Raw genomic sequence first — 22,604 nt, forward strand, 5'->3', positions numbered from 1 at the left:
CAGCTCTATAAAGATGTCATTTCACATGCTAGTCAGAAGTTCCAGGTCTCTGGGTCAGTAGGCTTCTGTCTGACTTGTCTAGAATTTTGAGACCTTCCATGATCCTCTCCTCAGGCTGCCCTTGTGTTACTTCAAGATAAGATCTCACGTAACACTCATTTGTTACAAAGGACACAACTCCGGAACAGTACGAGGGAAGAGATGAATAGGGCAAGATATGGAATTTTAGGGAGCACTAAGCTGCCATGCCCTCCCCAGGTTCACCACCCTTCCATCCCTAATGTGCTCAGCACCCCAGAAACCCTCCCAGGACCTTTAAGGTTACTTAATGTAGGTTTCTTTATGTTGATCTGGTTGACTAAAGCAATGACTAAATTTCTATTCCAGTGTCTTTGGTCTCTTCTGAGATCAGCCTTGAAAGCACAGGGCTGGAAAATCCAACACTCTGATTACTGTGGTCTTGTGATATCCACTCCTCATCTTGAATCTTTGTGGACATCTGCCCCTCCCCAGCACTGAGTCATTCCTAGACCCCAAAAGATACTTCTTATTCTGAGCACTTCAAGTGTTTTAGGATCTTGGGACCAGGAACTGAGCAAAGACCATATATTTATTCCTGTTATTCCACAGATGTTCTTTGTGGTTAGAGAAGAGAAGTTCAGTGTGCTCGGGAGATGACCACAGATGGCCTGAACAACACCAGCATCTGATTGGATGATATTGATCCTGGAGATATGCCCTCAGAAATATGAAAGCAAGGATCATATTTTCCTTTTCAAGTCTGCTTTGTGTTCATCCTCATATATAAATAAATTATCCTTATCTTATAGTTCTATATGAGTGTTAAGAAGAAAAGAGAGAATAGGCTTTACAAGATTCTTTATGGCAATCTAATTTGTGACCAATAGTACTTCCCAAAGAAATGACCTAAAAGTTACAGGAAAAAGCCATTTAAGACATTGACGTGGCATCTTGGCTATAAATTGAGGCCATCTTCCAAAACTAATTTCTAAAGATTTTAAACTTAATGTTAGATTACTCTTTTTGGAGTCTGTAGAATGGTGACTTATGAAGCCACTTGCAGCCTCTGACACTGAAAGCACATAACAGGAGCATGGGAAATGGCTCAGTGGGTAGGGTGCTTAAGTTGGGGGCCCCAGAACTCACATAATGGTTTGGCTCGGTAGGACTCTCTTCTGTAATCCCAGTGGGATTCCACTGGCAGGTGGAAGGCTGAGGAAGGTTTGTACTCAACTGGTTGTTCTCAGAATTGTAACTTTTTAAGCTTCGATTTTCATCCGTGTCTATGCAATCTAAGCAGTTAGCAGGAAGAGACATGAGAGCAATGGTTCTCAGCCTTGCTAATGCTGATACCCTTTAATGTAGTTCCTCGTGCTTTGGTGACTCTCCACCATAGAATTATGCTTGCTGCTACTTCATAGGTGTAATTTTGCTACTGTTATGAATCACCATGTAAATATCTATGTTTTCTGATGGCCTGAGGTGTCCCCTATGGAAGGATTTTTAGGGTCATGACCCGCAGGTTGAGAACCATTTTGTTAAAGGCTGGATATAAAACCCTTTATATGAGCATGTTTCTGTTTAGGGTTTTTCAAGGTAGTTATGTGTTGTTTGTTTTCTACAGAAATGTCCACAAGAAAATAGTTTTCTCAAAAGAATTTTGTTATAAGTAAAATAATTGTGTCATAAGCTTTATCCTAGTGTTGTTTTCTATATAAATTCATTAAATATAGTCAGAGTAGATCAATAAAAAATTTCCAAACAGAATACCCCCATCAAAGTAAGATTTCCATGTATACCAAGGAACTCTATTAGGGAGTGAAAAGAATGTAAGAGCTAGAAGACCGATTGAGAGACAATCTGTAAAATGCTGTTTTGGGCCATTATGTTAGATTACAGACATGATCCAACAGTAGCTATGAATACCTGAACTTGGACTGTATGAGACTGGCCCAATCAACAGTCAATCATGGATCTGGGAGGAGCTCACGGTGGCCCTACTACTCCATGATGATATTGGCTATTGATAGGTTCAGGAAGAGGTGCAGTCATTGTCTTTGGTTGCTACCCACTGGTAAACCCACCAGGCTTCAATAGTTAGTTCCAAACCCATGGCCACACAGACCTGGTTAAAATCAATGAGTCACAAAACAGAACAAAGAGCTATGAATGTATGAAAGGGACTTGTTGGGGGGACAGATGTTGGCAAGGGTAGAAGGGTGATGAATTGAGAGGAGAGAGTAACCAGAACACGTTAGGTTCATTTACAGAATTGTCAGAGAACAGATTTAATAAAGTTGGGAGCTTTTGATTGTTAAAGTGAAAGACTTCCTTGACTTTGCTATAATCAAAACATCAAATGCCTAGCATTGATCGGATTGAAGTGATTTGATATGAAGGTGATATGTAACCCCTAAAAATTCTTCATATTGCAATTTTCTTTCAGTACCCAAACTTCCAAAAGGCAGTTTTAGAGGTACCACAAACAGAAGTTCACATCTGTAATATTCTCTGTGGCCTGAGGTCTTCGAGCAGTTGCCGTTCACAAACACTGTGGTTTTCCTTATGCAGTTTCTATCGGCCTAGTTATTGCCAATAGAGAATGTTTTCATGTGGCCTAGACAGTGTACCCTGTAGGCATAGCCATGACTCAAGCATGGAAGCTAAGGCAGTGATGGGGTGCACCATTAGAACTCAAAGCTAAGTTAGGACTAGAGATGGTACCTGCTGGTGATGCATTTGCCTGGTGTACCCGGCTCTGAAAAGACAGGCCAACACATCACACCACACTGTCACTAAATCTCATATACTAAGAAAATCAAATGTACTGATTCACACCTTAGTCTCTTAAGACACTAGAGGCAGGAACATAACCTTGAGTTACAGAGAGAGACTGTCTTAAAAAGAACAACAGTAAAAACAAAATAAAATAAAACAAGCCAAGACCTATCTTGACCCTCAAAGACATACAGATCCTAATCTCTCAAGCCAGGATTGATCCCTTTCCGGGCAAAGGAGATCTTGAAGATAGGACTAAGTTGAGGATCTCTAGATACGGAGGATATCTGGGTGGGTCCTATTGGCAGTTAAAAATGTGCAAATAAGGAGGCCTAGAAAAACTAGACTGCCCAAGGAAGGAAGCAGGACAGGGAAGTTGGAGTCTTAAATTTCTGTCTCTTAAGGTGAAGGAAGAGGTTCTAAGAAATGCCAATCTACCAGCTGAAAAAGGCAAGCAAAGAGAATAGGGTAGTGTGTGTTTGTGTGTGTGTGTGTGTGTGTGTGTGTGTGTGTGTGTGTGAGAGAGAGAGAGAGAGAGAGAGAGAGAGAGAGAGAGAGAGAGAGAGACTGCCTGCTTCTTGATTTCAGCCAGGTACCACTGATTTCAGGCTTGTGGTTTCCAGAACTGTAAGAGAGTATGTGTCTTTTGTTTTGTTTTGTTTTTGCTTTCTTTTGTTATTACATTTGTGGTGTGTGTGTGTGTGTGTGTCTGTCTGTCTGTCTGTCTGTCTGTCTGTGTCTGCATGTCTGTGGAGGTCAGAGGACAACTTGCAGAAGTCAATTCTCTCCTTGCATGTGGGTCCCAGGATTGAATTCAGCGTTAGGTTTGGTGACAAGCACCTTTATCTGCTGAGCCATCTCTGGCCGCTTTACTGTGTGGTTTTAAGCCATGAGGTTTGTTTTAACTTGTCACAGTGGCCATAGTGAATTAATATTGCTAGTCAGTGAGCCATAAGTAAGTAAGCTCCATGGATAATGGTATCCATCATTATAAAGCAAATGGTAAGTAAGCAACTTTTAATTCTTAACACTTCTCCCTTGGCCTATTACTAATTTCTGTTTTTGCTGTGCTTATCAGTTTATTCTTGCCTGATAAGCAATCCATATGCAATCACTATATTTACAGATTGGCTGATCATCCTTAGCATAATGACTCAATTCATATTCATTCTCTCTCTCCCTCTCTCACAGAGCAAGCCCCCTCATGTGGTTCCCAGCTTTAGCATATAGCTCAGAGATACAGCACTTGAAATGATGGCTTAATTATTTTTTTCAGTTTTGTGATGAGTTTATTGGCATTAAGTGTATCTTTAACTTACGATGGGTTTATCTGAATCTGAACCTAACCTTACTCTTTGCTGAGAAACGCTTGTGTTACCACTCTCGTAATGGTAAAGCTCCCCCAGAACTTTTTCAGGCTGTGACTTAGCATTAGACCTTCAGAAAATAGAATCACGCTGCTCTGAGGAGCACTCAGCACACAAAAGCCCATGTTGTTTTTGAATAGGAGGCAAATCTTTACTCAATATACATCCACTTTGCAGCCTTTTCATTTTAATTCTGGAACTGGGGGTAGCAGAAAGGATCTCAGAAATGTCCCAGATGAACCCACTCCAAGATTCCTGACTGGGAAGTTTGAAACCATCTCTCACGCTTGTGTTTTGATTCCCAGAGGCACCTAAGATTTGCTGGTCTTTCATTGTCTTAGTAATGGAAGAAAATCCTAGAAAACAGGCATTGTGCTTCTGTGGCTTGCCTTGGCATCACCTTTATTGATCTTTATTAAAATGCAGGTTTTCAATGAGGCCAAGGGAAGTTTATGTGAATGTGAACCTAAATACAGAAATATCATGATGACAGAACTTGAAGCCAAAGGATCTCTTTCTGACTCTTGTGATTTCTAGAGTCCAGACTGTTTTAATTTTTACTCATGAATGGGAAGAATCTTGTTTTTATGATTAGATATAGTGAAGAAAAAGAAAGTATATCTAAAATTTGTGATATTGAAGTTGGATATGTCTATACAGATTTTTCTCGGTGATTAGTCATAATTTTTATTTTTATTTGGCCATAATTCCAAAACAGAATTTTCATAAATAATTTCTAAAGATTTATTTTATTTGTGTGTGTGTGTGTGTGTGTGTGTGTGTGTGTGTGTAGTGCCCTCAGAAGAGAGAAGAGGGCATGGAATTCTCTGGAGCTAGAGTTATAGGTTATAGTTCTTAGTCATGGGCTGTCCAATATAGGTGCCAAACTTGGGTCTTGGTTCTGCACAAGCAGTACATGTGTTTAACTGCTGAACTCTCCAGCCCCTCAAGTGGTTTTAAAAAGGCTACTCTTCCCTTGACCCCTGACTTTTAAGTTTGATTTTAGTTGGCAAATATCACAGTTTTGGATTCAGGGAAACTGTACCATTATGAAGCCATAAAATGAACTACAAAGTAAAAAGCAGTTCTTTCTAAGAGATCATAAGTATTCTGTGCCGGTGACTATTCACAACAAAGTTAAGAATTTATGCATAATGAGAAAAAGAACATGAGCATGTATTAATGTCTGCCATATACTGAGGGCCTTCTCTGTGTTATGTAGGCTGCTTTTATGTTCTTTCATTTACTTGTGCCCTTACAACTCTCCCAGTAAGAATAACAGCAGCAGCATCTGTGTAGCTTCCATTTTACAGCTCCTGAGAAGCAAGTACAGGTTGTGGTCAATTAACAACCCTTTTCTCTACATTTAACCATCACAAAAAAGCATCCAAAGTTAATATTTATGTCAAAGACAAGGAACCCAAGGTCTGAATTTAGTAACTTGCCAAAGACATCCATACCCAAGGAACAAAAGACTATTCAAGCACAGATGATTTTATAACAGTTGCTAGGCTCATTCCATTCCTGTCCCCAGCTTAGATGTGGCAAGAGTCAGGCTTAGACAACCAGAAAAAAAAAAAAAAAAACAGAGGAAACCAAAAAACAACCTACATTGGGTGCAGCCAGAGGAGCAAAGAAGGGAGCAAAGTCTCTTGAGGGAGATAGATGGGCTGCTGGCCATGAATTCACTGTAGTTAAAGTCAGAAGAATAATAAACAAGATTTGGCATATTGTTGCCATAGCTGCTGATATTTACTATGTTTCTATTGGTTTTCGCTTTTGTGATTACAAAATACTCCCCCGCCCAATCTGAAAGAATTCAGCATCAGATTATATAATTATGGAAATTCTACTGTCCTCAGTGGCCAACCGTAATACTGAATCTAGCAAACCTACCTGTATGTCTTTTCCTGTGTGCAGTTTGTCTGGGAAGATTTTGTTGTGTTTTCCCTTTATTTTGACAGAATAAAGGTGACACTAGGATACTTTTATTTGTTCATGAACTCGTGTTCTGTCTACACTGCATCTTTTATACTAAACTTTATTTCCCTAGAAGGCAATTTGAGGGAGAAGTTTAACAAAGTCCCCTGGTTGTTCAACTTTGGCAATTTATGTTTTTCTTTCTGTAGCTATTTGTCTCAGATTGTAGAGCATGGGTGCCTATTTTTGTTATTATTTTTTGTTTTGAGAGACTTTATAAATGGATGATATAGCATATTGAACGCTGGACTTTTCCAGCTCTTGGGAGTCTACAATGGAAAGAACATATACCAACCGCGAGTCTTAAGGAAGACACGAGGAAGTGTCAGACTTTTGGGTAGGGTTAGTGTAGATTTAAAAATATTTTTTTGTACATCAAAATAGCTTTAGCACATTTCCTAATTTTTCTCAGCCAAGTAAAACCATTAAAGCCAGGCAATATATCAGAAACCTTCCCAGTCCCTTGTCTCTATTTACTTTATCACAATTCCAAAGGAAGTCACAGGGCTGATTACCAAGAAAGCTAAGGCCAGAACCCAAATCTGAATTCAAATCAAATTCTGAGCAAGTTTGTCATCAACCTTGCCAAGACTCTGAGGCTAGCCCTTCTCCAAAGAGTTCATGGTATCCCCCAACCCAATGCATTGTAAGGAAAGTCAGAAGAGACAGAGGGCTGTTTAAATATGCTTAGCAGGAACAGCCTGCCAGCCCTGTGGCAGTGGGAGCTAGCCTTGACTCAGAACTCCTGCTACACAGCTAAACTCTGTCCTTGGGGACAGCATCCTGTGACCTTGCTTACCACTCTAGCTCAGCCCAGCCTTTCTTTCCTTATCTATGAGGCACAGATAAAATTGCCTGCCTCCTGCTTTTGTGAAACACACCTAAGGAAGCCAGCTTTGTTACTTAACCCCTAAACTTCCTTTAAAAGAAAGATCTTGCAAGGTTTTCCTTTCTTTTTGTTGAAGATTTATTTCTTTTTATTTATGTGTATGAGTATCTTGCCTACATGTATGTCTCTGTGCCACATGCTTGCAGTACCAACGGAGGGCAGAATGGGTGCTGTATCCTTTGGAAGCAAAGTTATAGACTCTTGTGTTGTCATGTGGGTGCTGGGAATGAAACCTAAGTCCTTTGAATGAGCAGCCAGTGTCCTTAACCACTGGGCCATCTTTCTAGCTCCCAAGGTTTTCTTTTCTAATTTTAGAGATTGGGGAGAGGGTCTCTCTACATAGCCATGGCTATTCTGGAACTCTCCATTGAGACAGGCTGGCCTCAAACTCACAGAGGTCCTCCTATCTCTGCATCCTGAGGATTAAAGGTGTACACCACTAAGCCCAGGCCCCAAGGCTTTCTTGATAATCTTTTTGAAAAAGTAAAATTCAAATTTGGGGCAAAATTTATATACTAAATTATCCTTATAGAAGGAAAGAATCTTCAAGACTTCACTAAATATTTAAAAATTTAGATACATGGTACAAAATTTAAAAACTAGAAAACAGAATATGATGAAATTTTTCTTATTTTTTTCTCTCTGTCCTTGGTAACTTGCCTTTTTTATAAATTCACTTCATCATAAGTATGTGTTAATCCCATGGATTGAGAGTAAAACCCCCACCAAACTTTAAAGCCAAATTTGAAGCAAGCCTTAATTAAGTACTGGTGAGGTGGATGGGCTCTGGCCAGGTTCTCTGAGTTTCCAGAAAATGGCCCCGAGTCACGTTTTGCAGCGGCTTAAGAAGGCATAACCCATATTTCACAGCCTTTTCCATGAGGTCCAATCAGGGGCAAGCATACATACTTATGTACTTCCCTGCCTGTGTACCTCCTGCCTACATCCAGTCAGGGTCAGGAGTACATTCTCACACATTTCCTGTCCATGTCCCTCCCACCTACATGTGATCAAGCACATCCAGGGCTCTTGTGTCAAACAAACTTGTTTAGAGGAATGAACCCCCCCCCTCACCCCCCCATCCCCACAGGAACAGTAGCCTCCAGGATTTCAGAAACTATCTGTCCTTGGGCAAGGGGCTTGTGGAGCAGAGGCATTTTTGTTTCCTGGATCTCTTAGACACAATAATTAAAACTTAAAAGGTGGCTTTGGCTCTCACATAATGTGTGCATGGAACCTGTAGACACGTACCAGGCAAATACTCCTTGGGTTTTGAATACAGTTGTCTTCCTTCTCCCCTAACATCTGCCGACAGGACTGCAGTAGCTAGGGTCAGAGAGGCCATGTAGTCAGCTCTGACTGTGCACTGTCTAGTAGCAATGCTAGCAGGAGTCCAGTAAGCCCTTGAAATGTGTTACCTTACCACCTAATTTTATTTAAATAATTTTGAAAGATCTTAATTAAATTTAATAACCAGAGCTAGTGAGGTGGCTTTTTGGTAAAAGTGCTTGCTACAGAGGCCTGACAAATGAGGCTGGACCCCAGATCCCATATAAAGATAGGAGAAGAGCTCCAGCTCCACAGAATTGGTTCTGACCTCCACACAAGTACCACAGCACACACATTTGTACATACATCATGACTTTGCGGCCTCTCCCCACACATTACTAGCATGCAAAATAAACATTAATCCCAGTAGCTGTGGGTGGCTGGCTAAGGGTTGTCTTCTAGGCGTACTAGGTAGTTATCTCTATAGTACAATTTTCAGAAGTCCATGGAAATCAATTTTAAATTATGAAGAGTCAAATGTTAATATTAATTAAAGAAGGTTATGGTTTTATTTATGCTTTTTACAGAGCTGGGAATTGAATCCAAGGAAGCACTGTACCACAGAGCTACATTGCCACCACATCTATTTAATATATTTTCCGTCATACATAGCCAGTGTATTTTTTCCTTAAATGTCTACATCAGGAGATGAGCATCTTTTCTGGAGAGCACACTACTAATCAGAGAATGGTGTGAAGGGGCATTCCTGCAGGGGACTGACTTGAAGCCCAGTGAGAACATGAGCTTCTTTGTGAATTCACTCATTCACAAAGCAGTAATAAAGTACTAACCATGTGTCTTTCCACAGCCCTGAGCATCCATTATCAGAAGTCCTTGCCCTCTTGAAGCTCTCACTGCAAACGCCAGTGCAAGCTTTCGTTTGGCAGCGCTCTGTGTTACGCTACATAAGAGTTACCTAGGAATAAGCCTGACCTGTCTGCCGAGCATTTACAATTAATAAGTCTCTGACTGCTTATTTGGGAGCTGCTCTCTAGACCCAGAGAAACGCCACCCACAGGGAAGGGACTGCAGAGTCGAAAAAGAACTTGTTCAGAGTCCAGACGGATGAATGCCAGGGTCCCAAACTCCTTTACGTATAGTGAGGAAGCTGCGTTACTCAGCTGTACAAATTATTTAACAGTATCTTCTGGTTGTTCTGCTAACTATGGCAAAGACAGTAATAGGGCGAGAATGAGATGTGTTTGTATCATGTCATTGCCTTTTACTTTAATATAAAAAAGGCTACAGATTCTAAATAAGCAAGCTTTTCAGAAAGACGAGAAGTTCAGCTCGTGGCCTCCTTTGCTCTTGGGGAAGGTTTATGGCTTTCATCTCCCTTTTCTTCTGGCTTTCCTATGAGTTGCTTCAGAGATAGAACTCTACTATTATCCTGACTTTTCCATGGTGTGGATGTTGTAGTACGGTGTTGGCCACTCTCATCACGAAACAATGACAGTCCTGGACAGAGTGCTAGACAGGCAGAGTCTGCTGTGGTCAGTGGAAGCAGAACGAGAAGAGAGGGAGATTTGCTGGGGACATTTTGGAGCTAGAAGGGACAGGGTTGAGATCCAGCAGTGGGACTGGGGGAGGACAAATAACAGTTGTTCTTGTACTTGGGATTCATTTTAAAGAAAATAAGCATAAGCTAACCAAATGAAGATTTATTTTCTTCAATTGCACCTATAGCAATCACGTGCAAAATGGACTTTTTAGATGAACTCTAGGCTCAGGGAGAAACCCTGTCTCGAAAAATAAGGTAGCCAGTTATCAAGGAATATACTTAATGTTGGTCTCTGGCCTCCATACACACCCAGTACACACACAAATGCAAACATGCAGACATGTACATCTAACACACACACGCGCGCTTGCGCACGCGTGTGCTTTAGACGTAATAAAGGAAATACTCCAAAAACAAAGGAGAAAACTTGGAAATCTCTAGAAAGCAGACTCTGAGGACTATTAACTCTGCTTATGTGTCTGACTGCCAGTTCCTAACCCTGGAAAAGGTGGCAAGTGTCTATTTCTGTATTTGGAAGGAAGTGCTTCCTATCAGGGCTCCAGAAATTGTTCTGATTTCCAGCTGCAAGACCAGGATGTTCCAGTTATAATGATAATGTCCAAAAAAACAGATCACTCTAGTCAAAACAAAAACTGATTTTAGAAGTTCTTAAGCACTACATTTTACCCTACATTAGTTTGGTGTTGCTATTTTCTAGACTATTCTCTTTGCCTTCTGAAATGACAGCTGTTTGGCTTTACCACTGTCAATAATAATCTACCAAACACGGAGAGAAAATGAGAAAGCCAACAGATCCCATTTTGTTATTTCCATGAGTGAAAATTAGCGTCTAATGAGATGTTCCCAAACACTGCTGCTGCTCATCCAAACACGTGCCCCAGATCAAAGCGGATTTAATTATCACAAGGAGAGGGTGAAATGGGGACATCAAGTGGAAAAATCCAGAGCATGAAGAAACAACATGTCTCAGGAGATAAGGTACAGGGCTAACTTTATGCACTTGCTTTTTTCTTAAAAAAAAAAGTCATTTTGAATGATATGAAAGGTACATTTCAAGCAAGTTTTGATGAGCTTATCCATAGAGCAGGACCACCCATCCATCCATCCATAACCCAGTGCTTTTGAGAAAGTGATCAGGCCTTTGCAGAAATCTCTCCCTCTAAAGAGACGCTTACTCCCCGTAGAGCCAGGGCACTGTGCATTAAGCCGCATACAGTAATTTGATCAGAACATTTTTATTTTATTAGAGGCATTATCAGACCTACCTTCACAAAGAACCACCTCTTCTTCTCCCAGTAAAATGGCTTAAAATCTGACAGAAAATCTTCATGTTCTTGTTGAAAATAATCCCTTTATTGTGACTAACAATGATTTGCAATTGTGTGTGCAGTGTGTGTGTGTGCGTGCCCGTGCTTAACCGAGCATACAAAGAGATGAAATGTAAACTCACGGCACTTTTTCCCAGCTGTCTGTAGACCATTTGCAGGGATAAATGAAAGTCGTAGAACCAGACCCCTTTGTGGCTCAGTGAACAGTAGCGAATGGCATGCTTAAAGGTGCCATGTGTTGTAGATCTCAGTGCTTAGTTCTGATGTCATTAGATAATTTAACAAGATATTTTAGCTATTCTGTCTCTGCTTCTTTTTGTTAGGTGTTGACATATATTATTTCAGCTAATTCTACTAAAAGACCCTGCTGGTAGCTAAGGAAGTGCAGTTATCACATTTAATGTTCAAGAAGACATACTTTAGTTCCCTGAGCTCTGGACTCCATAGTTGTCAAAACCAAGGAGGCACCTTTCTTTTTTTTTTTTAATTGAAAACTAGAATTTTAAATTCTATTTAAATTGAAAATGTTTTTTTTTTAATTGAAACGAGGTTCTTCTTTCATATTATAAAACATCCAAGCCACAGTTTCCCTTCCCTCCTCTCGGCTCCCCCCACCACCACATCTTAGGGCTTCCATTGTTGTGAAGAGAGACCATTACACTATCACAACCTACAAAGGAAATCATTTAATTGGGGTGGATTGCTTACAGTTCAGAGATTCAATCTGTTATTACCATGGCAGGACATAGCAGTGTACAGGCAGATATGATGCTGGAGAAGTAGTTGCTACATGTTGCTATGCAGACAATAGGAAGTAGACTGAGATACTAGGTGGTATCTTGAGCATAGGAGACCACAAAGTATGTCCTCACAGTGACATACTTCTTCCATCAAGACCGCAACTACTTAAGGTCACAGCTTCTAATAGTGCCACTTCCTATGAGATTATGGGGGCCAATTACATTCAAACTATCACACACTCTGACCTCGCCTTCACCCCAGAGCTATTCCCTCTCCATTTCCCTTCAGAAAAGAGCAGGCCTCCAAAAGACAACAACCAAACAAGACAAAATAGGATACAATGAGACAAGGCAGAAGCCCTTATGTTGAGGCTGGACAGGGCAATCCAACAGGAGGGAAAGAGTCCCAAGAGCAGGCAAGAGAATCAGAGACACACCTGGTCTCATTGTTAGAAGTCCTAAAAAAACACCAAACTAAACAACCATAACATAGAGGACCTAATGCAGACCCATGCAGGCCCCATGCTTGCTGCTTCAATCACTGTGAGCCCATATGAGCCCTGCTTTGTTGATCAGGGGCCATGTTCAAGGAGAGACCTTTCTTGACTGTTACATTTGACAGAGCAAAGAAGCATGAGCTCAGCATTGTTCTCTGTGTTTTCTAATGGTCATATCATTTTGTACCGACATACTTCCATGTCTACAGCTCAACTATGTTCAGATACCCAAGAAGGCAGGGGCAAGAGATCTGATTTTTCTTCTTTCTTTTATTGAAAACAGGTTTTTTTCTCACTTAATATATCCTGATTATGGCTTCTCCACTCTCTATTCCTCTTGGTTCCTTCCCATCTCCCCTCCCATCTGGATTTACCCCTGTCTCTCATTAGAAAATAAACAGGCTTCTGAGAGATTTATAATATAATATGATATAATATAGTATAGTATAATATGACAGAAAAAAGCCTAAAGCATAGGACAAACAAGCAAAAAAAGCACAAGAAGCAGATATAGACTCAGATACCCTCTGCTTTTACACACTCAGGAATCTGACAAGAACACTAATCTGAAAGTCATATTCATATACAAAGAACCTACATGGTAAAAATATTAAAAATATACTATATATACCATACATATATGGGACCTAATGCAGACCCATGCAGGCCCCATGCTTGCTGCTTCAATCTCTGTGAGCCCATATGAGCCCTGCATTGTTGATCAGGGGCCATGTTCAAGGAGAGACCTTTCTTGACTGTTACATTTGACAGAGCAAAGAAGCATGAGCATATATATATATATATATATATATATATATATATATATATATAAATTTAGAAAGGAGGAATCTCTGACAAGATATTATGAGGACAAGGACTTCCAAGGATGCCATTGGATTCATTTTCTGTTGGCCATCTACTGCTGGGCATACAACCTACCTACCCTTAAGAATCGTTTGTTTCCCCAATGAGACCCCCTTGGAAGAAACTAAATTTTCATTTGCAAGTAGTTATCAATTAGAAATAGTGGGGTTAGGGATGGAGGTATGTGTGTCCACTTTTTTCAGCTCTAGGATCCCATCTTGTTCAGAGCCATGTAGGCCTAGTATATGCTGTCTCTGTCTCTATGAGTTCATATGTACATCAATTCTATTGATGTAGAAGGCCTTGTTTTCTTGGTGTCCTCCATTCCCTTTGGTTCTTATGCACTTTATGCCTCCTCTTCTACAGGTTTCCCTGAGCTCTGGGTGGAAGGATGTGATGGAGACATCTCCTGTAGAGCTGACTTTTCCAAAGTCTCTCATTCTCTGCATAATCTATGACTGTGGGTCTCCCATTTGTTGCCATTTGCTACAGGAGGAAGTTTTTCTGATGGTGGCTGAGCAAAGCACTGATAGTACAGAAGGATGTCATTAGGAGTCATTTTATTATAGCTACACTTTTTTCTTTCCATCCTAGATTCCTGGGCTACATAGTTTCAGGTTATTGGTCATCCAAGCAGGGTTAGGTATAGGTGGAGGCCACTTGTTCATTCCCAGCTGCCCAGACCTATCACTCAAAAACTATATTATTTGCAAGACTAGGATGTAAGAGGGTCTTCTGTCTATTTGTTACTTTCATTGGTGAAATAAAGAAACTGCCTTGGCCTTTTGATAAGCCAGGTGGGTGGAGTAGACAGAACAGAATTCTGGGAGAACGAAAGCAGAGTCAGGCAGACGCCATGATTCCCCTTCCCGAGATGGACGCTGGTTAGACTCATGCCGGTAAACCATGACCTCATGGTGGTATACAGATGATTAGATATGGGTTAGTCAAGATGTGAGAGTTAGCCAATAAGAGGCTAAAGCTAATGAGCCAGGCAGTGTTTAAATGAATACAGTTTCTGTGTAATTATTTCAGATGTAAACTAGCCTGAGAGCCGGTATCCCAGTGGGAATACAGTTCGCCATTCCATTTGCAACAAGACTGTTTGGCCAATAGCTTAAGCATATTGCTAGCTAGCTCTTATATCCTAAACTAATCCATCTTCATTAATCTGTGCATCACCACGAGGTTGTAGCCTACTGACAAAGTTTCAGGGGGCTCCAGCAGGGGCATCTGTCTGCACTGGCAGCTGCATAGCTTCTCACTGACTCCGCCTACTCTCTCTTCCTCTATTTGCTTAGAACTCTCGCCTTACCCTATTCTGCTAAGCTACTGGCCGAAACAGATTTATTCATTAACCAATAAAAGCAGCACATAGACAGAAGGACTTTCTATACCAGTTTGGTATGGGTTCCTTATTGTGGAGTGGGCCTTAAGTCAAATCATCCATTGGTTGATGTGGTGGTTTGAATGGAAATGGTCCCCATAGGCTCATAGGGAATGGCATTATTGGAGTGTAACCTTATTGGAGTAGGTGTGGTCTCCTTAGAAGAAGTTTGTCAGTGGAGGCAGCCTTTGAGGTTTCAGAAGCTCATGCCAGGCCTAGTGGCTCACTGTCTCTTCCTGCTGCCTGAAGATGTAGATGTAGACCTCCCAGCCACTTTCTAGCACTGTGTCTGACTGCACTTTGCCATGCTTCCTGCAGTGATAATAATGGACTAAACTCCTGAACTGTAAGCCAGCCTGCCTCCCCTAATTAAATGTTTTCCTTTATAAAAGTTGCCATGGTCATGGTGTCTCTTTACAGCAATAAAACCCTAACTAAGACAGTAGGTTACTCCCATTAGCTTTGTGCCACTATTGCACTAGTTTATTTTGCAGGTAGGACACCATTGTAGATCCAAGGGTTTGTGCCTGTGTTTGTGTTTTACCTTTGTTCTTTGGCATTGTGCAGAGTACCTTCCTATCTGGACCAATGGCACTAGCAGCCTTATGGTGGAGGTACCGGCTGTAGCCATTTTTATTGCCACAACTCTATGGCGTTTCAAGGTCCTTGTCAGCAAGCAAGCTGCAGCATTCTGCTCACAGACCACACCCAGTCAGACTGCCTGCCTGAAAGAGTCAGAGTTTGCCCTGACACGGCGACCCAGAAAGCTGGCATTTTAAAATGACGCAGCTTTTTTCCTGCTATGGCTGAAAACCGAAAAGCATGCGTTCAGCTTTTCATCAACACCATTTAAGTGTTTCGTGGCAGGACCTCTTAAAAGAGCTGCAGGGTTTTGCAGCTAAAGCTGAGTCAGGAACCCTCTCTTAGATGAAAGCACTTGCTTTCCTCTGGCGAGCAGAGCAGACCCGAGAAATTGCTGTCCCCAAGAAAACATGCTTTACTCTATTCTTTCCCAAGCTTTCTCAGGCTTTCTGTGGATTCAGTCATCACATCTGGGGATTTTAGCTCTCATGAGATGTAGAGCTTTAGGACTCTTGTTGTGTGTATAAATGAAAAAAGTTACCCAAACCGGAGAGGTCTGACAAATCTTGATACTGCATGTAAAGCCAATATAAAAGACATGTTTCATACTTGTTCTCCTGTTCATAGGTACGGCTAAAAACCACAAAACACTTTTTAAAAATTTACAATGCCCAAATGGGACCTTCTAGATGAGTTACTGTATCTTGACTTAAAAACAATACTCATCATTTCATAGCCAACAGAAAAATGCCATTTTTCTCAGACCTAGAAAGTTTTGTTTCAAACTTCTCTCAGATTTCATATTGTAGATGCAAAGCCGAGGAAAGATCCTTGGTCTCTATGTTAGAAAATTTAAGTAGTTAGAAAAGAAAAATAACTCTTTAATAGTTTTATGAGACTATTCAACTTTTAGGTTTTATGTTTTGTATTATAAACAATAGTTTTATGTCTTCAAACAACTTCTTCCTCTTCTTCCTCCTCCTCCTCCTCTTCTTTTAAGTGAAAGCAGAATTGAAGAAAACACTCGGTGCTAGAGTAATTACCTAGCAGGTACAAACCCTGGCTTCAATCCCCAATTCTGCAAAGCAGGGATGGAGGAAGACCCAAACTTGGTGGTACATGCCTAAAAGCCCAGCACTTAGAACTCTGAGGGCAGGATTGTTATAAGCTTGAAGCCAGTTTATGTGCTGTGTAGCAAGAGTGGATGGGGAGGGGAGCATAGTGTTTTATTTATCAGATAATTCCACATCCAACTCCCACAGCATAGAATTCGATTGCATGAAGCAAATCACATTTTCACTGTTTCTCTTTTTTCATTCATAGACTGAAAAAGAAGAAACAAGCCAAACAAAATGCAGAGATCATCTCAGCTACAGCCACAAGGAGTAATTCCGGGAAAGAAGATGCTAATTCAGTCGTTTTGGAACAAGACAAATCCAACATTGCAGCGGAGGGGGAACATAACACTGATGAGAAAAAGAAGAGAAAAAACAATCAGTTAAAGGAGATCAGGCGCACAGAACTGAAGAGATACTACAGTATTGGTTAGTATCCGTGACAGTGTTGGAATATATTGTTTGAAACTTTGTCGTAGGCTGAGCACAGTGGTATACAACTAAAACCCCAGCCCTCTGGAGATAAAGGCCAGGGGAATGGGAAGTCAAAGCCAGCCTGTGTTACATGAGATCTTGTCTCAGAACAATAACAACAATAGCAACAATGAATTATAATAATTTCACAGTTAGGTGTGGGCATCACAAATTTGAGGGCAACCTGCTCTACATTGTGGAGCTCAGGTCAGCCTGGGTAGATAAGCCCAACCCCATCTCAAAAGAAAAAACAAACAAACAGACTTCCATCCCCCAAAATCAAAATCTGTAACAATTTGTTGAAAACTATGCTTATGGGTGGAGTGATGGGCTGCAGGCAGGCCTGCTTTTCATCTTGCCCAGCTCCCGCACAGCTAGCTTAGCCCCAGAAATAATAACACACAAATTGTACTCATTTAAACACTGCCTGGCCCATTATCTCTAGACATCTTAATTAACCCATTTCTAATAATCTGTGTAGTACCACGAGGTGGTGGCTTACCGGAAAAGATTCAGCATGTCTGACCTGGTGGCTGGCTCCATGGCATCTGCCTCATTGCCTTCTTCCCAGCATTCTGTTCTGTTTACTCCGCCTACCTAATTTTCTGTCCTATCAGAGGGCCAAGGCAGTCTCTTTATTAACCAATGAAAATAACACATAACAGAAGGTCCACCTACATCACTTACCCTTTTTCTATTTAAACAAAAAAGAAAGGCTTTCACTTTAAAATAGTAAAATTACATATAACAAAACAGTTATCAAGTAAGAATTACAGTTACAACATTTATATCTATTTTATCTTTATCATAATAATGGAAAACTATAACTATAACTAACCATTCTTCAACTCCATCAAAGACTCCAGAAGGATATAATAGTACCTAAGTAAACAAGAAGTAAGCAACTTTCAAAACTCTAGAAATGTCAGAGACATTTTGCTGCCTGGACAGTCACCCAAAGTTCCTTTGTACCATTGGGGCATCCATCTTCACCCTACAGACCCATAGTATCCAGAGACATTTCCATAAAGCAGGAAATTTCAAAGGCAGTTCAGTCACTATCTGCTGTGTCCTGCAGAATGTCTTGCAGACTCTTTCATGAATCAGGAACCCCCAAAGATCATCTCACTGTTAGGCAAGTTCAGCAGTCCTCTCTCTGCGGGTTCTCTGTGTCCAATTTATACAACAGTCCAGGCAAGAGCAGTTTCTTGCCCAAATGGCTAATAAACTCCATAAGGAGCCTCTTCGATGCCCATCTTCTTCTTGAAGTAGATTGGTGCTGCCAAGAGCAGACGTGTCTCATTGTCATGAAATGCCCTAAGTTATTAAAACATTAAATGCCATGTTCTGTAGTCTTTGAAAGATATGTAGAATGCCTATCTGAAATATATCTATGCACATCTAGAAAATCAAACTAACATTACTACAAGCTTGACTATTATGGATGATTATCCATTAACAACCTATATTTTTAATTATACATTGCATTTTTTTTTTAGTAATTTTTTAAATTATAAAAAGTTTCCATTTACGCCCCTCCTCCCAACGCCCTCCCACTCCCCCCCTCCCTCTCCTCCTCCCTCTTTGTCCCCAAGGGAAGTCAGGGTCTCCTGCCCTGTGGGAAGTCCAAGTTCCTCCCCCCTTTTAAATGAACTACACAATCACAGTACCTCAATCAAGATCAGAAATATATATACATATAATAAAATTGACCTTAAAATCCATACCAATGCAAATTATTCATATCTATATTATATCCCCCTTTAAATGTAAAAGAACATTTATAAGCAATATTTGGGAATATGGATATAGTTATTTCTCTCCAAACTTCTTCCTGCTGTATAGAGGCGCAGTTAATCAGGTCTTTCATGGTATAAACTGTGTGCTAGATTCATCTCAGTCGGCAGTTGAGCAAAGTAATTTCTTGAGGGTATTCATAGCAACCTTTCAGGAGGATGGGGTCTATCATTACCATATTGGGATAGACTCAATCCACAGGGTCTCATTCTCTGTGAAAACAAAAGAAGAACTTTTCCAAAGCATCACAACCTTAGATCCAAATTTTGAAGTCAAGGTAATTTCAAAATATCTATCTTGGATTCGTTCAGCAGCATTTATAAACAAATATCTTTTAGCAGCTGTTGCTCCTTCTTCAGCATTCAAACAATTCAAAGAGAGCATAATAGCATACAGTATCAAGATTCTCTGTGTATTTTCCATCTTTATGTGGCTTTATTTTAACCTCTATTTCTGTTATTTTTACTTTTACTTTTTGAGACAGGTTCTATGTATATCTTTGTCTTGGAATAACTCTGTAGACCAGGCTGTCCTTGAACTCAGAGAGATCCCTCTGTCTCTGCCTCCCCAGTGCTGGGCTCAAAGGTGTTTGCTACCACACCTTGAACTCACAGAGACCTGTCTGCTCTGCCTCCCAGGCATTGGGATTAAAGGTGTGTGCTACCATACCTTGAAGTCATAGAGGTCAATCTACCTCTGCCCCTTGAAGTCACAGAGGTCAATGTACCTCTGCCTCCCAAGTGTTGGGATTAAAGGTGTGTACCACCACACCCAACTACTTTCTTTTTACTTTAAGAACTTTAACTTTTATCCTGCATATATTTTTAACACACTGTAAACCGTTTAGAGGTTTTTTCATCTTTGAATCTCTCTTTACTGTATATCTCTCTTTCTGACTACCTGAGTCTTTGGAGAGGATTAAAGCCGTGACTTTGATGGCTGGATCCAGTCCATTTCTTAGCTTTCCAGCCTCATGGCAGAGGTAACACTGGAGCCATTTTTATTACCACAACTATGTGGCGGTTCAAGGTCGCTGCCAGCAAGCAAGCTGCAGCATTCTGCTCACAGACCACACTCAGTCAGACTGCCTGCCTGAAAGAGTCAGAGTTTTCCCTGGCAGGACAGTCCAGAAAGCCGGCATTTTAAAACAGTGCAGCTTTTTTCCTGCTATGGCTGAAAACCGAAAAGCATGCGTTCAGCTTTTCATCAACACCATTTAAGTGTTTAGTGGCAGGACCTCTTAGAGGAGCTGCAGGGTTTTGCAGCTAAAGCTGAGTCAGGAAGCCTCTCTTAGATGAGATCGCTTGCTTGCCTGTAGTAAGGAGAGCAAACCTGGGAAATTGTTGCCACCAAGAAGCCATGCTTTACTCTATTCTTTCCCAAGCTTTCTCAAGCTTTCTGTGGATTTTGTTATCCACGTCTGGGCGCCATTGGTAGTGATGGACTGCGGGCAGGCCTGCTTTTATTCCCACCCAGCTCCCGCACAGCTTGCTTAGCCCTAGAAATAATAACACGCAAATTGTACTCATTTAAACACTGCCTGGCCCATTATCTCTAGAGAGTTAGTTACTGACTAACTCTTACATCTTGATTAACCCATTTCTAATAATCTGTGTAGCACCAAGAGGTGGTGGCTTACCGGGAAAGATTCAGCATGTCTGACCTGGTGGCTGGCTCCATGGTGTCTGCCTCATTGCCCTCTTCCCAGTATTCTGTTCTGTTTACTCCGCCTACCTAATTTTCTGTCCTATCAGAGGGCCGAGGCAGTCTCTTTATTAACCAATGAAAATAACACATAATAGAAGGCCCACCTACATCATATGGGTCCTCATCATCATAATAGTACCAGCATATAAAACAACTACTCCCTGCCCCTGGCTCTTGTTTTATATGTTATATAATATAAAAGGATAGCTATGAAATGGTTGGCTCCATTCAGCTCTGCACTTTGGTCATTAGTAGTGTATCCATCACATATTGTATTCTGATAAACATTTTACCTGTAGGAGAAATATGCTTTTTTCCTTGTTGTTTTCTGTATGTGTGTGTGTGTGTGTGTAGATATGCTTGCTTGTACATGCAAGCAAAGGTCAGAGGTTGAGCTCTGGAACTATGCCTGTTGTTCTCAACTTTATTTGTTGAGACAGGGTCTCACTGAGCACAGAGCTCAGTTTCAGCTTGACTGGCTGGCCCACTGGCTCCAAGAATTCTTCTCTGCCTCATAGCACTGGGGTTATAGGAGATCATCACTATATCCTAAGTGTTGGGGATCATAATTCAGATCCCTAGGTTTGTGTGAGGAGGCACTTTGCCCACTGACACATTCCCAAGGCCCATTTTTTCCTTTGTGGTCATAAATATAGTATATATGGACTATAAATAGACTATAGATGGAGTAAATGGGTCGATGGAAGTATTGCTAGTAGTGACTACAATTTTTGCAGGAGGCAGAGACTAGCATGTGTCAGCTAAAAACAACCACCAAACACAAAGCCAGCTCCTTTAGAATAAATCCACAATGTTATGGGGTTTCTTGGAATATCCATTGCTGAAAATAAACTGGGAAGGATGGCATATCTAGCTCTATTAGGCTCACCCATCTCATACTTACTGTTCTATCACATGCAAGTCTGGAGTCTATTTCAGTGGATGCAAAGAGGTGGTGTCAAGAGTCAGAAATTTGGTGTAGGGACATGGCATGTTTATTATTGCTGGACAAAAAGAGGAAAGATGAAGTGGTGGTACCCAGAGAGCATCCTGCAGTTAAAACAATGAGATGAGATCTTGCAAATTTGCTCTGCAGACCCTGAACTTGGTCCACATTATGATAGTTACAGAGAGGCTTGTCTTCTGTCTGTGTTTAACATAACTTCCCAATAGGCCTAATGGTGTGTGTGATGGTCAGCTTAACAGGTTCCAGGCAAATCAGAGAGGCATTATTTAGCCTATGGGCATGCCTTCAAGGGTTTCTTTTTATTAAGTTAGTTGAGATGGGAGAATGTTGACTTAGGGTTTCCATCCTGCCCAGTTCCCACAGTCATTAACTCCCAAAGAAATCACACAGAGGTCTACATTAATTATAAACTGATTGACCCATTAGCTAAGGCTTCTTATTAACTCTTATAACTTACATTAGCCCATTATTCTTATCTGTGTTAACCATATGGCCCAGTACCTTTTTCAGTGGCGTAGTCCCATCTTGCTTCTTCTGTGTCTGGACAGGACTGCAGAGGGAGCTTCTCTCTTCCCAGAATTCTCCTGTTCTCATTGACCCATCTCTACTTCCTGTCTGGTTGTCCTGCCTATACTTCCTGCCTGGTACTGGCCAATCTGCGTTTATTTAAAACGTAATTGACAGAATATAGACAATTGTCCCGCACCAGGAGGATCCATCTTAAAAGTGGGCAGCACCATTCCCTGACCACAGTATCCATTGTTACCTTTTTGCTGACTGAGAATGCAGCATGACCAGCTACTTCAAGTGCCTGCTGCCTTGATGTCCTACCAGACTGACCTGTACACAAAACTGAGCCCTAGTACGCCCTTCCTTAAATTGCTTTGCCAGGTATATTACCACACTGAGATAGTAAGAGCATGCCTATCAAGGATATGCTACACTGAGAAGGTGGGGAGAGCTGCCGATGAGGAATCTGCCTGCAGCCATAAACATGGAGTGTTTAGCTTTATAGAGGACAAAGATGGTTAAACACAGTGACCTATGGCTAAGTTGGTGGGTGCCATTAATTCAAACCACCAATGTGCTTGCTAGCCCTGTACATTCTACCCTGGTGAAAGAGGTGCCTGAGTAACTAATAAGCTCGAGTTTACAGTTTAAAGTATCAGTGTACTCCCTTCTAAAAAGAAGAGAATTAAGGAAAGTTGCATTTTGTCTTGTTTTGAGTGATTTCTTGCTTTGTTAAAAATGATTCTCTAA

General features: G+C 41.0%; 1 protein-coding gene across 1 annotated transcript in view; it reads left to right on the top strand.

Annotated features, from left to right (window-relative positions):
• Ncoa7 (nuclear receptor coactivator 7) overlaps positions 1-22,604 on the top strand; it is a 149,445-nt gene that overhangs the window by 52,267 nt on the left and 74,574 nt on the right. Inside the window, 1 exon segment of the mRNA XM_048425487.3 lies at positions 16,608-16,828. Coding sequence (XP_048281444.3) covers positions 16,608-16,828 — 221 coding nt within the window.

The sequence above is a fragment of the Myodes glareolus genome, chromosome 1 (assembly GCF_982192425.1).
Source record: "Myodes glareolus chromosome 1, mMyoGla1.1, whole genome shotgun sequence".
In the NCBI taxonomy this organism is placed as follows: domain Eukaryota; kingdom Metazoa; phylum Chordata; class Mammalia; order Rodentia; family Cricetidae; genus Myodes; species Myodes glareolus.